Below are 15,767 nucleotides of genomic sequence, written 5' to 3'. Positions count from 1 at the left end.
TTTTTTTTTTTTTAAAGGTAAATAATAATTGAAAAAAATTAGGCTGGGTGATGATGGTACACATTTTAAATCTTAGCACTTGGGAGGCAGAGGCAGGCAGAGGCAGGCAGATAGAACTCTGAGTTTGAGGCCAGCCTGGTCTACAGAGTGAGTTCCAGGACAGCCAGGGCTACACAGAGAAACTCTGTTTTAAAACTGAAAATTAAATAAAATTTTAAAGGGAGCTAACCAAGGTAGCTCACAGCTGTATTCCCAGCACTCTGAAGTGATGGTGTAAGATGACAGGGTGTGAGTCAGCCTAGGCTACAGAGTGAGCTAGACACTGTCTCAAAAAATAAAACTAGAACCGCAAATCTAAATGAAGAAGGCATTAGACACTGAAGTACTTTGTAAGCTGTTACTGGTATTAAAATTTATTTTTTTCCCATTTACATCTAGTCTCTAACTTGTGACACTTTAAATAAATTAGACTGAAATCATATTTCTAAGAAATTGATTTCTACAGTGCTAAGAACCCCTCTAGAGTTAAGAATGAAGTAGGCATTCCCTTTGAAATACGTTTTCCTGAGTCTTACCTTCGTTCAGGGTTTTCAGAGATTGTGTGAACAGAAAGAGTATGAAATCATGGCCTGAGATTTTATACCTATTTCACTTGTATTATGTGTGCACTTGCGTATGGAACGCAGATGTCAACATTTAATTGCTTCTTTGGGTTTTTTGTTTGTTTGTTTGTTTTTTGTTTTTTTTTGGAGATGTGTATATATAAAGAGAGTTAGTCTCAGTATATAGCCCTGATTGGTTTGGAAGATGCTATGTAGAACAATTTGGCCTGGAACTCAGAGTTCTGCCTGCTTTGGCCTTCCAGGGTTGGGGATTAAAGACATGTGCTACCATGCTCAGGTTTCTAGACCTGTTTTTTGATTCCCAGTTCTTTCCTAACTGTATAATCTCAGGAATATCTTTTAATTTTCTAGATACTCCCTCATGCCACTCCCAATTAAATCTGTTACCTTGAGGGATTGGTATGAGCATAAAACACTGAGCCCATTCAGTGGTCAGGATTCCAGCCATGGCAGTGAGATGGCTTGTATGTCTATTAACTCTTAATCAGTGTCATTGTCCCATATTAGGAAGCCGAAATCGAAACTCGGATTGCTGAACTTCGGAAGGAGGGATTCTGGTCATTGAAAAGGCTACCTAAAGTGCCAGAGCCTCCCCGCCCTAAAGGACACTGGGACTATCTATGTGAAGAGATGCAGTGGCTCTCTGCTGACTTTGCTCAGGAGCGTAGATGGAAGCGAGGTGTGGCCCGGAAGGTATGTCCTGTTTGCTATAACATCTGTATGTTTTCAGGTGTATTTGAAACCTTAATGATTAGCTGAGAGGTTGTGCCCACCTTTAATCCCAGCCAGCAATGGAGAGGCAGAAGGGGGTGAATCTCTGAATTTGAGGAAGCCTGGTCTACAGAGTTCTAGGATAGACAGGGCCACACCCCCAAATAAAGCCCATGAGTTAATATACCCCTTTTGGTAGTTTCTGCATGTAGAGTTAAGCCTTTTCTTGCCCTTGATTACATTTGTATTGAGTGTGTGGATAAGGACGTTTAGCATTGAGCGTTTTCATACTGGGTCATTATTTCTATAGGTTGTACGTATGGTGATCCGGCACCACGAAGAGCAGCGACAAAAGGAGGAACGAGCTCGCAGAGAGGAACAGGCCAAGCTCCGCCGAATTGCTTCTACTATGGCCAAGGATGTTAGGCAGTTCTGGAGCAATGTGGAGAAGGTGAGCAGTGAGGCTGGAGAAAAGGGGGTGACCTGGACCAGCTTACAGCGAGTCTATTAGTAGGTCTGACCAAAACTTACCGAGGAACTAAACACTGCAGTTCCAGCTCTTTATGACATTTTCCAATGTACTGGGCCTTTCCACCACTCAGTGTCACAAGGAAGAAGGACTTGACTTCCCTTTTCTACCTACTCAGTTAAAACATTGGGAACAGCACCTAGCAGTCTGTTTTAGTGGCAAATATCCATTGTATATTTGGGGGTGAATAGGACTCCTTAACTCCTAGACCATCCACTGTTTGCAGGGTGTGTATTAACATGTTTCCTGTTTATCCCTCCTGCCCGTATGTTAAGTTGTAACTGTCTCTGAATCCTTCATCTCCCTATTGTGCTTGTGTAATTGCTTCTAGGACTCCTTATAGGTATCTAATCTGGAGATGTTCAAGTCCAGGACATAAAATGCATATAATATGAACATCTAATTGAAGAGTTTCAAATAGTTTTAGAATGTTTTATTATATACATTGTGGTACAAAAAGTACTACATACATAGTTGTCATACTATATTGTTTGAGATAGGGATATTGCTATATTTCACAGATTTTCTTACTATTTCAGTTTTGAGATAGGGTGTCATTAACTCATGTTATCCTCAAATTTGCTATGTAGTTAAGGATATCTTGAACTCCAGATGCTCCTCACACCCTCTACAGGCCCTTTGTTGTTTTTGTTTCTGTTCATTTTTGCAACAGGGATTTCAAATAGAGCAGGTTAGCTTCAAACTCACTGTGTAGCAGGGGTCGATCTTTTTTTCTGTTTGATCTCAAGTGCTGGGTTACAGGAGTAAACCAGCATGGTGTGACTGGACTTGAACTCATTTTTTCTTCAGTTTACATACCTGCCTGCAATGTTTATTTTGTAGTGTTTGAGACAGTCTATGTAACATATGCTAGTCTGGAGCCAGCTTCAGTCTCCTGAGTTCTGAGGATGTGCCATTTAACACCTAGGCTTGGAATGGGGCGGGGGTGGGAGGGGGTGCAGGGATTAACATTTATTTATTATGTGTGTGTTTGAGTTTGGGGTAAGGAGACATACTGCGTCACACATAGTGGACGTCAAAGGACAATTTGTGGGTGTCTGTTTTCTGTTTCTGTTATGTGAGTCACAAGGATTTAATTTAACTCAGGCTGTTAATGTTGACTGACCCATCTTGTTTTCCTCCTTTTTTTGTGCATTTGAGACAAAGTCTCATTATAGACTGGCCTGGAACTCAAGCTGCCCTTGAATTTAGAGAAATCCTGGTTCAGCCAGCATGCCTAGGCATTTGTTTGTTTGTTTGTTTGTGAGAGACAGAGTCTCTCTAGTTCTGGCTAGCCTAGAACTCCCTGTATAGATCAGGCTGGCCTTGAGGTCTACCTACCTCTACCTCTAGACTGTTGAAGATTAAAGGTGTTTGATACTATGCCTGGAGGTAAAAACTTTTAAAAGACTTGTTGGTTTTCTTTATGTACGTGTGTGCCTAGATGAGATTTATGTGCACTATGTACATACAGAGATACCCACATACCTGCCAGAGCAAGTTGGATCTCTGGGAAATGGAGCTATAGGTTATTGTGAACCACCTGATATAAGTGTTGGGAACCAAACTTATCCTCAGGAAGAGCAATACATGTTCTTAACCTCTGAGCCATCATTCTAGTCCCATGTTTTAAAAGCCTTTATTTTCATTATTTTTAAATTATGTGTCTGTATATGGGTATGTGATGTGTACATGAATGCTGGTAATCTTGGAGGCCAGAGGATCTCCTGGAGCTGGAGTTACAGTTATACTCCTGTCCTCTGCAAGAGTAGTAAGTGCTCTTAAGCACTGAGCCATCTCTCTAGCCCTCAGCCTCATTTTTTAAAAAATTTAATTATTTAAATTATATGCACATAAGCCACAGCTGATGTGTGGAAGTCAGAGAACAATTTGTGGAAGTTGTTGGTTCTCTTTTTCCCACTCTGTGGGTCCTAGTTGAATTCATGTTGTTAGGCTTAGCAATAACTGCCTTTACATACTAAGCCATTTTGCCAACCTCAAGTTTTTTAGTTTTTGTTGTTGTTTTGGTTTCTTTGAGATAGGGCCTCTCTACATAGCCTTGGCTGTTCTGGAACTCACTCTGTAGACCAGGCTGGCGCAACTGACAGAGATCTGCCTTCCTTTGCATCTTGAGTGCTGGGATTCAAGATGTGTGTCACCACGTCCACCTATGATTTTAGTTTTATTAACCCAGAGCTTTTGTTACTAAGTTTGTGCTTTGGTCACTGTCTTTTAACTTCCAGACTTTTTTGAATATTTTTTATTTGAGGTTAGTTCACACACCTGGCCATTCACACATGGTCTCTTTCTACTGCTGCTGTTCTCCTTGTTAGTAGTTAAAGAAGACAGAACCACCACCTCCAACCCCCTCTTCAAACCTAGGACTTGGTTTATGCTAGGCATATGCTCTCCTACTGACCTACACTGGTAGCTGCACATAACTCTGTTTATAATTTGTTTTGGTTTTTGAAAACAAGGTTTCTCTCTGTAATCCTGGCTGTCCTGTAACTCACTCTATAGATCAAACAGGTCCTGATTTAAGAGGTCTGCCTGCCTCTGCTGATACTGAATGTGTGTACCTCCACTGACTGACTACTTTATCATTGTTTTGTTTTGTTTTGTTTTTTTGAGACAGGGTTTCTCTGTGTATGTTTGGCTGTCCTGGAACTCACTCTGTAGACCAGGCTGGCCTCGAACTCAGAAATTCACCTGCCTCTGTCTCCCAAGTGCTGGGATTAAAGGTGTGCACCACCACTGCCCAGCGATTATTATTATTATTACTGGTTTTTTTTTTTTTTTTTTTTTTTTGGTTTTTCGAGACAGGGTTTCTCTGTGTAGTTCTGGCTGTCATGGAACTCACTCTGTAGACCAGGCTGGCCTCGAACTCAGAAATTCACCTGCTTCTGCCTCCCAAGTGCTGAGATTAAAGGCGTGCGCCACCACCGCCCAGCTGGTTATTATTTTTTTAAAGATCCAACTTAAGATGGATTTGCTAATGTAATATTCTCCAGTTCTTAGATACTAAGTTGACCATCTTGTGTTTATTCAGTTTCTGGTTGTTGTTTGTTTTATTTTGTTTTTTGTTTGTTTTTTTGTTTTTAGAAGTACTGTATAGAACAGAAGCCCGTTAAATACTTTTAGCTTTTTCTGAATGAGAAGCCAAAGTCTGGCATAAAGGTAGTATCCCTAAGTAGTTGACTAAGAGTATATAAACAAATGATTATATGGGTGACTCATGTCTTTTGTGGTTATGGTAGGTGGTACAATTCAAACAACAGTCTCGGCTTGAAGAAAAACGTAAGAAAGCCTTGGACCTGCACCTGGACTTCATTGTAGGGCAAACTGAGAAGTACTCAGACCTTCTGTCTCAGAGCCTTAACCAGCCACTAGCCTCCAGCAAGGCTGGCTCCTCCCCTTGTCTTGGTTCTTCCTCAGCAGCATCCAGTCCTCCACCCCCTGTTTCTCGGCTGGATGATGAAGGTGTGTGTGCTCTTTGGTCCTGTTACTCTTCCCCAAATGCCCTTTCCAGAGCTGAAAAACCCACCCTGTGGCTTGCAGGGCCCGTGGACTTTGTGACCTTGTTCTCCTGCTATAGATGGGGACTTTCAACCCCAAGAGGAAGAAGAGGATGATGAGGAGACCATAGAGGTTGAAGAACAACAGGAAGGCAATGATGCAGAGACCCAGAGGCGTGAGATTGAACTTCTTCGACATGAGGGAGAACTGCCGCTGGAAGAGCTGCTCCGTTCCCTCCCTCCTCAGCTATTGGGTGGATCTGTTAGCCCGTCTCAAACACCTTCTTCTCATGACAGTGATACCCATGATGGGCCTGAAGAAAATATTGAAGAGGAGCCTTCTCAGGATTTGGAGGTATAAATAGAAGAGGTACAGGAAGGAAGATTCAGAGGGGAAATAGAAATTTTCAGCTCTAAAATCCTGGACATAGGTTGAGCCATGGTTTTAAGAATCTGGGTTAAGGACAATTGGGGTTTCATTGCTAGGAAAGTTGATCATTTGCTAACGAAGTTGAAGCCTGCAACTAGCAAGGTTTCTGATAATATAACGGAAGCATTTATTGTACTTCTAAAATTCCTAAGGGAGGGCTGCGGAGATAGTTTAGTTGGTAAAGTACTTAGTTCATTCCCCAGTCTGCCTCATAAAGGTATTTGCAATGGTATAGTAATCTTAACATTAAGAAGCAGACATAGATAGCATCCTTGAACCATGTTTGTCTAGCTAAATCAGTAAACTCCAAGTTCAATGGAGCTTACAGTGAGCTTTGGTTTCCACAAACATGCACAAATATGCAAAATATTTGTGTGTGTGTGTGTGTGTGTACATGTATGTATAATGAAAATTGTTAGGTGATATGAATTTGGGAGTTGTGATGGTCATCTTAGATATCTTTTGGGGGGGTCTGGAGAAATGGGTCGGTTAAGAGCACTGGCTGCTCTTCCAAAGGTCCTGAGTTCAATTCCCAGCACCCACATGGTTGCTCACAACCATCTATAATGGGGCCCGATGCCCTCTTCTGGTGTGCAAAAGTACATACAGGCAAGCTACCCATATACATAAATAAAAAAAAAAATTAAAAGTCCTTTTTGGGCCAGGTGGTGGTGGTGCACACCTTTAATCCCAGCACTTGGGAGGCAGAGGCAGGCGGATTTCTGAGTTCGAGGCCAGCCTGGTCTACAGAGTGAGTTCCAGGACAGCCAGGGCTATACAGAGAAACCCTGTCTCGAAAAAAAAAACATCCTTTTTGGGGCTTGTGTAGTGTCATATACCTTTATCCCAGCTCTCAGGAGGCAGAGGCAGGTGGATCCCAGCTTGGTCTAGTCTACATAGTGTGTTCCAACATAGCACAAAGTACATAGTGAGACCTTGTCTCAAAAAGTCTTTTGGACATTTATGCCATTGGTCCAAATGTCTTCATGTTAAGGTTGGTTTTTAAATTACTATTATTGTAATTTTAAATTTCTTTATGATCTCTTGTATTTGTAATTATAAGCATAGGTTTGTGTTTCTGTGTGTGGATATGCATATACGATAGCAGTTGCCAGCAGAGGCTAGAGGCTTTAGATCCCCTGGACCTGGAGTTACAGATGGTTTTGAGCCACTTGATAAGGGTGCTAGGTCTTCTAACGCTGAAGCGGAACAGTGTTCTTCTTAACCAATAAGCTAAAATTCTAGCCCTTGATTTAATTATTTTTTTTAAACTTTATTTATTTATTTATTATAAGTACACTGTAGCTGTCTTCAGACACCCCACAAGAGGGCATCAGATCTCATTGCAGATGGTTGTGAGCCACCATGTGGTTGCTGGGATTTGAACTCATGACCTATGGAAGAGCAGTCAGTGCTCTTAACCACCGAGCCATCTCACCAGCCCCGATTTAATTATTTTTAAATTTCATTTTATTTACTTATTTTTTGAGACAGTGTCTAACTGTGTAGTCTTAGCTGGCCTGGCACTCATATAGATTAGGATAACCTAAAAAATTATTAGAATTGTGTCTGTGTGTGTGTTTGTGACATTGATTCTAACCTACCTTTATATGAATTCTGAGGATTGAGCTTGGGTTTTCAGGCTTGCTGATGACCACTTAAGCCCCTCTCTCTTCCATTTCCTTTTTCTGGGGGTGAGAGGGGGTTGAGAAGTTGTTTGGTTAATTGGTTTGGTTTGTTGGTTTATTGGTTTTGGAAGAGAGCCTCATTATGTATCCCTACCTGACTTGGAACTCATTGTGTGGACCAGTCCGGCCTCAAATTCAAAAAGCTGTGCCTATAGACTGCTTGGATTAAGGGGTTGGTCCCACTTTATTTTCTAGCACTTTTCACAGGTCCTTCCTTTGTCAGTGGGGTCAGGATTTGGTAGCTGGTGCTGAGATGAAACCCTTGATTACATCCTTGCCCTGATACTGTACCAGTGGCAGCTGTTACTCAAGGGAACAGTGATGCTTTTCTGATCTACATTAAATTACTGTGTCTTTCAACTTTTTTTGCTTGCTTGTTTGTTTGGGTTGGGTTGGATCTGATTTGGTTTGAAATCAGGGTTTCTCTGTCACATCCCTGGGTACACTGGAACTGACTTTGTAGACCAGGCAGGCCTCAAACTCATAGAGGTCCCCCTGCCTCTGCCTCCTGAATTCTGTTATTAAAGGTATTTGCACTACACAGGGCCTTGTTGTTTGGTTGTTGTTTTTTGACTCTGGCTGACCTGAAATTCACTATGTAGACAAGGGTAGCCTCCAACTCAAGGGTTGCTTCTGCTTCCCCAGTGCTAGGATTAAAGGCTTTCACCACACCCTTTCAACTTTGTGTTCAAATGTTAAATCTTTCCACTTTTTACTCTTTCCCATACAGGTCAACCCTCCATCTTCCTCTGTCACACGGTGTAACAAACAGCGTTGGCATCCAGATGAAGATGATGAAGAGTTTACTGCTAATGAAGATGAAGGTCAGACCTCTTCTGTCATTTTCATTGTTGCTTTGTTTGTTTTCTTGAGACAAGGTCTATATTATCTATAGATGGCTGTCCTGGAACTCTGTGGATCAGGCTAGCCTTGAACTTACAGAGATCCATTTATGTCTTCTTCCCAAGTGCTAGGATTAAAGGCATGTGTCAGCAATGCCCTGCTCGCTCGCTCTCTCTCGCTCTCTCGCTCTCTCGCTCTCTCTCTCTCTCTCTCTCTCGCTCTCTCGCTCTCTCTCTCTCTCTCTTTTAATTAGATTTGTTTTTTGACATTTCAATACATGAATACGTGTATAAAATACATTTTGGTTTCTCTTACTTTCCACCTCTGACAACCCTCCATCTTCCCTACAAATCCCTTTCCTACATTTATGGGTTTGTTTGTTTTTTGTTTTTTTGTTTTTCACTGAAATTTTTTTTTTTTTTTTTTTTAAGATTTATTTATTTATTTTATTTATGAGTACACTGTTGCTGTCTTCGGACACACCAGAAGAGGGCATCCAATCTCATTACGGATGGTTGTGAGCCACCATGTGGTTGCTGGGATTTGAACTCAGGACCTCTGGAAGAGCAGTCAGTGCTCTTAACCGCTGAGCCATCTCTCCAGCCCCTTCACTGAAATTTTAACCAGGACTATGTGTGTGACCATGGTTTTGGAACCATCGTTTGGTGGGCTCATCAGTGGAAACTTCATTCTCTTTTTGTAGCAGAGGATGAAGAGGACACTATAGCAGCTGAGGAGCAATTGGAAGGGGAAGTGGATCATGCCATGGAACTGAGCGAGTTGGCTCGAGAAGGTGACATTTATGAGATATGTTACTGAAAATCTGCTTGTTGTCTCTATTGTGCAGAAAAATTGGTGGATAAATAGACAATAAATCATATTTTTATCTTCCTATCTTCAGTTACTATTATATATGTTTCTCATGTAATTCAAGTATAACAACAAAAAGATTTATAAATGAAAGGCAATTATAAATAGAAAGTGTCATGATTATGATAGTGTGGACTGAGATCTCAGCTGAAGGAATAGCCACTGTAGCAGGATATTAGTAGTAACATTTGACCAAAAATTTAAAAGGGTGTTTCAGTGGCTCAAGAGACAACAGAAGGCTCAGCATTAGTGGCTCAGGCATGGCTTGCCATCTGGGGAGTAAGGATCATGCAAACTGAGGCTTGACCTCACACTGGTTGGAGAGCCTGGACATGGGCTCTGGTTCTGTCTGAGAAATCAATGGAGTCTTTGAAAACAGTGAGAAACCTGAAGAGGATTGATTCTTCTGAGAGAAATCTAGAAAGCAACTGGCTGCCTTGATGAGATCAGGCACTATGGAAAGGAGATTGAGCATCTGCAGAACAGTGTAGCATAAAAAAAGAAAAGCCTAAAACCTGAAAATTAAATAATACATGTAGTTTCCTACTGAATGGCCCATATCATTGCCCACTTCTATAGGTACATAGTTCTGAGTAATTAGTATTTGGTCTGTATGCTATTAACAGATAATAAATTACCAGCAGTGGAAAAAAAAGTTGGGGAAGTTCACGGGGGTAGGTACTGTCCTTCTCAGGAGAATGCTGCACCTACTATGGTTGATACCAGGATTGATTTTATTAACTAGTGCTAAAGATAAAAACTAGTCTCCCTGTAGACCTGGGTAAAATAAACCAGTACCACTAAAATACCTGTTTCCCAATCCTCTCAAAGGAACCAAATGTTTACTTCTCTTTACCCTATCAGGTGAACTTTCTATGGAGGAGCTACTGCAGCAATATGCAGGGGCCTATGCCTATGATGCCTCTGCTCCAGGCTTGGGGAATAGTGAAGATGAAGATGAGGTTGAAGCCAATAGTTCTGACTGTGAACTAGAGGAAACAAAAGAAGCTGAAGAGGCAGCTCAAGAAGATAGTAGTACTCAGTCAGGTAAATACTTGGTTTAAAGGACAACTGGGAAGGGCTGGTGTGGAAGGAACAGCTTACCATGCTTTGGTCTTCTGATTTAGATTCTGCTGAGGAGCATAGTGAGGATGAGGAAGATGAACATTCAGAGGAAGAAATGAGTGGGAGTTCACAGTCAGAAGAATCTGAGTCTGATGAGTCTGAGGATGCTCAGTCACAGAGCCAAGCAGATGAAGATCAAGAAGATGAGGGAGATGATGATGATGATTTTGGAGTAGAATACTTGCTTGCTCGGGATGATGAAAGGAGTGAGGTAGATGGGGGCAGTGGACCTCCCACCCCCGGTCCCACGACCACTCTAGGGCCCAAGAAAGAAATTACTGATATTGCTGCAGCAGCTGAAAGTCTCCAGCCCAAAGGTTATACTTTGGCTACTACCCAGGTACCTCCAGGTTCTACTTTCTCATATCTTGACTTACTGTTTCCTGATAACAGGTGTTTCATATCTACCATATGTGATAATTCCCTTTCTATTAGGTGAAGACACCTATTCCATTACTCCTTCGAGGCCAGCTCCGAGAGTACCAACACATTGGCCTTGACTGGCTGGTTACTATGTATGAGAAAAAACTGAATGGCATTCTTGCAGATGAGATGGGGCTGGGAAAGACCATCCAGACCATCTCCTTGCTTGCTCACTTGGCCTGTGAAAAAGGTAGAATTTTTTCCCTTGGGACTTCGTGTCTGATTACTGAGGGTAGCTTGTTTAGTGGTGATTTCATCTCCAGAAAAGGTGAAATATTTTACTGCTGTCTTTGTAGCCTCATTGAGTCTAGTCAGTATCTACATAAAGAGAACAGCATAGATGCTGAGGTCTTAAGCATTATCAGAAAGATGCTAGTTAGGGTTGTTTAACCAGAGTGGCAAGGTTTACCTAGTCTTACTATGTGTTTTCTGCTAAACAGGTAACTGGGGTCCCCATTTAATCATTGTTCCCACCAGCGTGATGTTGAACTGGGAGATGGAATTGAAACGTTGGTGCCCAAGTTTTAAAATCCTCACTTACTATGGAGCTCAGAAAGAGAGGAAGCTCAAGCGGCAGGTTTGATCTTCCATGTGATCACTTCCCTTATTGATGTTTCCTTCAGTTTTAGATCCTTTTCTCACATGAATTACTTGGCCTCATTTTCCTGTTGCTCAGTTCTCTTGTTGGTACTATCTTATTTCTTCCAACCTGATTTCTGTCCTTGAGTACTTTAACATGTCTTCCAATTCCCCTTGTGTTTTTCTATGTGTGTGGGTTTCCGTTGTTTGTTTTGGTTTTTTTGTTTTTGTTTTTTTTGGATCTCATCATAAGCTGTTTTCTCTTTGACCTCTTAGGGCTGGACTAAGCCCAATGCTTTCCATGTGTGTATCACATCTTACAAGCTGGTACTGCAAGATCACCAGGCTTTTCGTCGCAAGAATTGGCGCTATCTCATTCTGGATGAGGCTCAGAACATCAAGAATTTCAAGTCTCAACGGTGGCAGTCACTGCTCAACTTTAACAGGTAAAGATGGATGTAGAGATCCGTGGGAGACTTGTCTTGCTATGAAGTGTTGGCTGCGTGAGCCAGCCATATTAAGGATGCTTAGTTGAAATTTTACTGACTGTGCTTATCATAATTCCTTCTGTCTTTACAGCCAGAGGCGCCTGCTCCTGACGGGAACTCCCTTGCAGAATAGCCTCATGGAGCTGTGGTCCTTGATGCATTTTCTGATGCCGCATGTCTTCCAGTCTCACCGAGAATTCAAGGAATGGTTCTCTAACCCACTAACTGGCATGATCGAAGGAAGCCAAGAATATAACGAAGGTCTAGTCAAACGCCTCCACAAGGTAGGACCTGTATACAGTATAGTAAAAGTTAAGGACAACGCCTAGTAAAGCTTTAGAGGGATAAATCAATATTAGGCTAAATTAAGTTGTCAAGCTGTAGTTTTGAAGAGAATAACCATTGCCAGGCTGAGCAGCTTTGCCTTAGTTAGTTTTTGTTTTCTGTAGATGGGAATGTTTTCCTTATTCTTCTTGGGTCTTGATAATGTACTATGCTTTCATTTTATATGGACAAATTTATTTAGGTTTTTATTTGTATGTGTATAGTGTTTTCCTCTGCATATATTATGTGCATCACACACCATACTTAGTGTTCAAAGAAGTCAGAAAAGTGTAAATTCTGTGGAAATGTAATTGCAGATAGTTGTGAACCACCATGTAATGCTAGGAATTGAACCCAGATTCTCTATAAGAGCAACCTGTGCTCTCAACCACTGAACCATCTCTAGCCCTAATTTATTTAATGTGATTTGGTTATTGTTTGTTTTGAAACAAGGTCTCACCATGTAGCTCTGGCTGTCTTAGAACTTTTTTTTTTTTTTTTTTGGTTTTCTCGAGACAGGGTTTCTCTGTGTAGCCCTGGCTGTCCTGGAACTCACTCTGTAGACCAGGCTGGCCTCAAACTCAGAAATCCACCTGCCTCTGCCTTCCAAGTACTGGGATTAAAGGCATGCGACACCACCGCCCGGCGTCTTAGAACTCCTTGAGATCCCCCCTGCCTCTGCCTTTTGAGTACTGAGGTTAAAGTCATGTGCCATTCTCTTTTTGTGGTACTGGAAATTAAGTCTTGGGCATTATTGTGCTTGCTAAACAAGTAAGTACTCTATTACTGAGCTGTATCTTTTGGCTCATTATTTTGTGGGGGTGTAGTGGTTGTCTCTGGTCCTTCCAGTTTTTCAACAGCTAGTTTTCAACATTCTGAGACACACACCCTCCCTTCTTTTCCTTTGGTTTTTAGAGACAGGGTTTCTTTGTGTAGCCCTGGCTGTACTGGAATTCATTGTCTAGACCAAGTTGGCTTTGAACTCTCAGAGATCTGCCTGCCTCTGCCTCCCAAGATTAAAGGCTTACACCATAATGCCCCATGAAACCAAGAAATATTAATGATTACTTTCTTTTTTTAATTCTCTTGTCTTAGTTGACACTGAAAATTATGTCCTATGAGATTTGGTTTTGAGGAGAGTCTTTACATAACTCTGGTTGTCCTGGAACTGATATATAGATTAGGCTGGTTTTGAATTCACAAACTTACCTATGCCCTTAGGAGGTTTTTTTATCTTGTGATTGCAGATTTATTTGTCTCTAGAAATACAAAATGTCAAGGCCACTTTTTTGTTTTTTTATTTTTTTAAGTATTGGCAATTGAATCCAGGGCCTTTAAGCCTGTTAAGAATACTGTCTCACACCTCACAACAGGTGGTGGTGTCAGCAGCACACAACTTTAATCCCAGCAGTCCCAGCCTGGCTTATTTTTGCAGTATAACAAATAGTTATTCCTCCAAATGTAATTTGAATCATCTCTCTTTCAAAGGTAGTTTGCTCTAGGTTCATCTTTGTATGTTGTTTATAATTATCTTTGTGTTTGCCTTATCATTAAACAGTAAGTTACATGAGAGGAGAGTTTGTGTCTGTGTGTAATTAATATCTGGCATGCATGATGACTATTTTCTGGTGAATTAAGCTAGTACTTTGCCTATCCTGGAGCCAAGACCCATATAGGAGAACTATGGAGAGCATAGTGCCCACTCTCTGTTAGCACCCTGCTCATTTGCCTTTAGGTTCTGCGACCTTTTTTACTGCGCCGAGTTAAGGTGGATGTTGAGAAGCAGATGCCCAAAAAGTATGAGCATGTTATCCGGTGCCGACTTTCCAAGCGCCAACGCTGTCTTTATGATGACTTCATGGCACAGACTACGTAAGAGAGGACTGAGGGTAGATCCTGGTACTCTGGGTTAGAAACCAGGTAGCTGTCAAATGTCCCTTACTTATTTTTCCTTTGTCTCCAGAACTAAGGAAACACTAGCTACAGGCCATTTTATGAGTGTCATCAACATTTTGATGCAGTTGCGGAAAGTCTGCAATCATCCAAATCTATTTGACCCTCGACCTGTTACCTCCCCGTTCATCACCCCAGGCATCTGCTTTAGCACCGCCTCTCTGGTGCTAAGAGCCACTGAAGTTCATCCACTCCAGGTATGTAGTTACCCCTGAGGTTAGTGGTTTTATTATACACACTTTCTGCCTCCACTTTAAGGTCTGACCTTTTGCACATTTACTATTTCCCTATGTTATCAACTCAGTATTATTTTCATAGCTTTAGTGTTCTTTAGTCATGTGACCCTTGGCCTAATTATTGGCCTAAGCTTCCTTGTCCATCAAAGCAGGGATTATAAGGCCTTGTTTACAGTGTGCTTGAAAATGAAGTTAATACTTTTGAAAGCATAAGTCTGGCATATCTATAATTATTTGGCAAATAGTACTTTTTCTTATCCCTTCCCCACACTTTTTTTTTTTTCTTTTTGAAACAGGGTCTTACTGTGTATCCTTGGCTGGTTTGGAACTCATTATATAGACCACTCTGGCATCAAACTTAAAGAGATTCCCCCACCTCTGCCCCTCCCATGCTGAGATCAAAGGCATGCACCACTAGGCCTGGCTCCTTCCCACCTTTTTTAAGAAAGTATTATACCCATTTCAGGATAGCTTCAAACTCCTGTTCTGCCTGCCTCCATCTTCTATGTGCTAGGATTACAGGCGTGTCCCATTACTCCTGAATCTCCTAATTTTGTAACTGTGGTGAAATACATTCAACAAAATTATTATTTTAACCAATTTTAAGTCTACATTTTAGTGACCTCAACATTTATGTTGTGTAGTCACTATCTCTACCATCCATCCTCAGAACTGCTTTTATTTTTTAAGCTGAAACACTGTATTGTATATATTGAAAAACTGTCCAGTTTTCCCCATCCTGACATCTACCATTCTACTCTGTTATGATTCTGAGTATGTAATAGTACCCGTCTGTCAACGCAGTGGAATGTGTAAAAAATCCTCCCTCAACCAATTTTTAAGGTAATATAACTTCTTTTTTAAAAAAATATTTATTTATATATTTTATGTGTATAAGTACACTGTGTCACTGTCTTCGAACACACCAGAAGAAGGCATCAGATCCCATTGTAGATGGTTGTGAGCCACCATGTGGCTGCTGGGAATTGAACTTAGGAACTCTGGAAGAGCAGTCAGTGCCCTTAACTGCTGAGCCATCTCTCCAGCCCGTAATAAACCTTCTTAAAGAGAGTATTAGGTGTGAAGTATAGCTAGGTTAGAGTTCTTGCCAGCATGCAAAAAGCAGTCAGTTCAAGCTGCATTACTACACTAACTGAACCCATGGTCCATGTTTGTGAGGTGTGAAGGTAAAAGAATTAAAAATTCAAGCTCATCATCAGTATAGTTTTAGCCTACTTCTGCAGTATCTGAGATTTTGATAACCCTGCTTCTAATATCAAAAAAGGGAGGATACTTTTAGTCAGCCAGTGGTGGAGGTGCATACCTTTAATGCTGGCAGAGGCAGGTGGATCTCTTGAGTTCAAGGCCAGCCTGGTCTACAGAGTGAGTTCCTGGACATCAAGAACTACACAGAGAAAACCTGTCTTGAA

The 15,767-nt window shown here is 41.4% G+C and overlaps 1 protein-coding gene and 1 non-coding gene across 4 annotated transcripts in view; both read left to right on the top strand.

The window, feature by feature from the left end:
* Window positions 1-15,767, top strand: part of Srcap (Snf2 related CREBBP activator protein) — a 50,967-nt gene that overhangs the window by 8,237 nt on the left and 26,963 nt on the right. For 2 of the 3 annotated variants that reach the window (XM_028769461.1, XM_028769459.1), the window contains exons 5-18: window positions 1,131-1,316; window positions 1,645-1,785; window positions 5,121-5,343; window positions 5,459-5,733; window positions 8,227-8,320; window positions 9,043-9,132; window positions 10,074-10,256; window positions 10,337-10,674; window positions 10,770-10,947; window positions 11,198-11,334; window positions 11,613-11,782; window positions 11,916-12,108; window positions 13,884-14,020; window positions 14,112-14,298. In XM_028769461.1, coding sequence (XP_028625294.1) covers window positions 1,131-1,316; window positions 1,645-1,785; window positions 5,121-5,343; window positions 5,459-5,733; window positions 8,227-8,320; window positions 9,043-9,132; window positions 10,074-10,256; window positions 10,337-10,674; window positions 10,770-10,947; window positions 11,198-11,334; window positions 11,613-11,782; window positions 11,916-12,108; window positions 13,884-14,020; window positions 14,112-14,298 — 2,532 coding nt within the window. The remainder of the gene's footprint in view (window positions 1-1,130; window positions 1,317-1,644; window positions 1,786-5,120; window positions 5,344-5,458; window positions 5,734-8,226; window positions 8,321-9,042; window positions 9,133-10,073; window positions 10,257-10,336; window positions 10,675-10,769; window positions 10,948-11,197; window positions 11,335-11,612; window positions 11,783-11,915; window positions 12,109-13,883; window positions 14,021-14,111; window positions 14,299-15,767) is intronic. The other variant, XM_028769460.1, reaches the window with a different exon arrangement.
* Window positions 7,688-7,817, top strand: LOC114622904. The gene has a single exon (XR_003711694.1). It is a non-coding gene; the product is annotated as a small nucleolar RNA SNORA30/SNORA37 family (small nucleolar RNA).

Source organism: Grammomys surdaster, unplaced genomic scaffold (genome assembly GCF_004785775.1).
Source record: "Grammomys surdaster isolate TR1022 unplaced genomic scaffold, NIH_TR_1.0 192, whole genome shotgun sequence".
Classification (NCBI taxonomy): Eukaryota; Metazoa; Chordata; class Mammalia; order Rodentia; family Muridae; genus Grammomys; species Grammomys surdaster.
The sequence above is the reverse complement of the archived record's forward strand: the minus strand, read 5'-3'. Positions and strand labels throughout refer to the sequence as shown.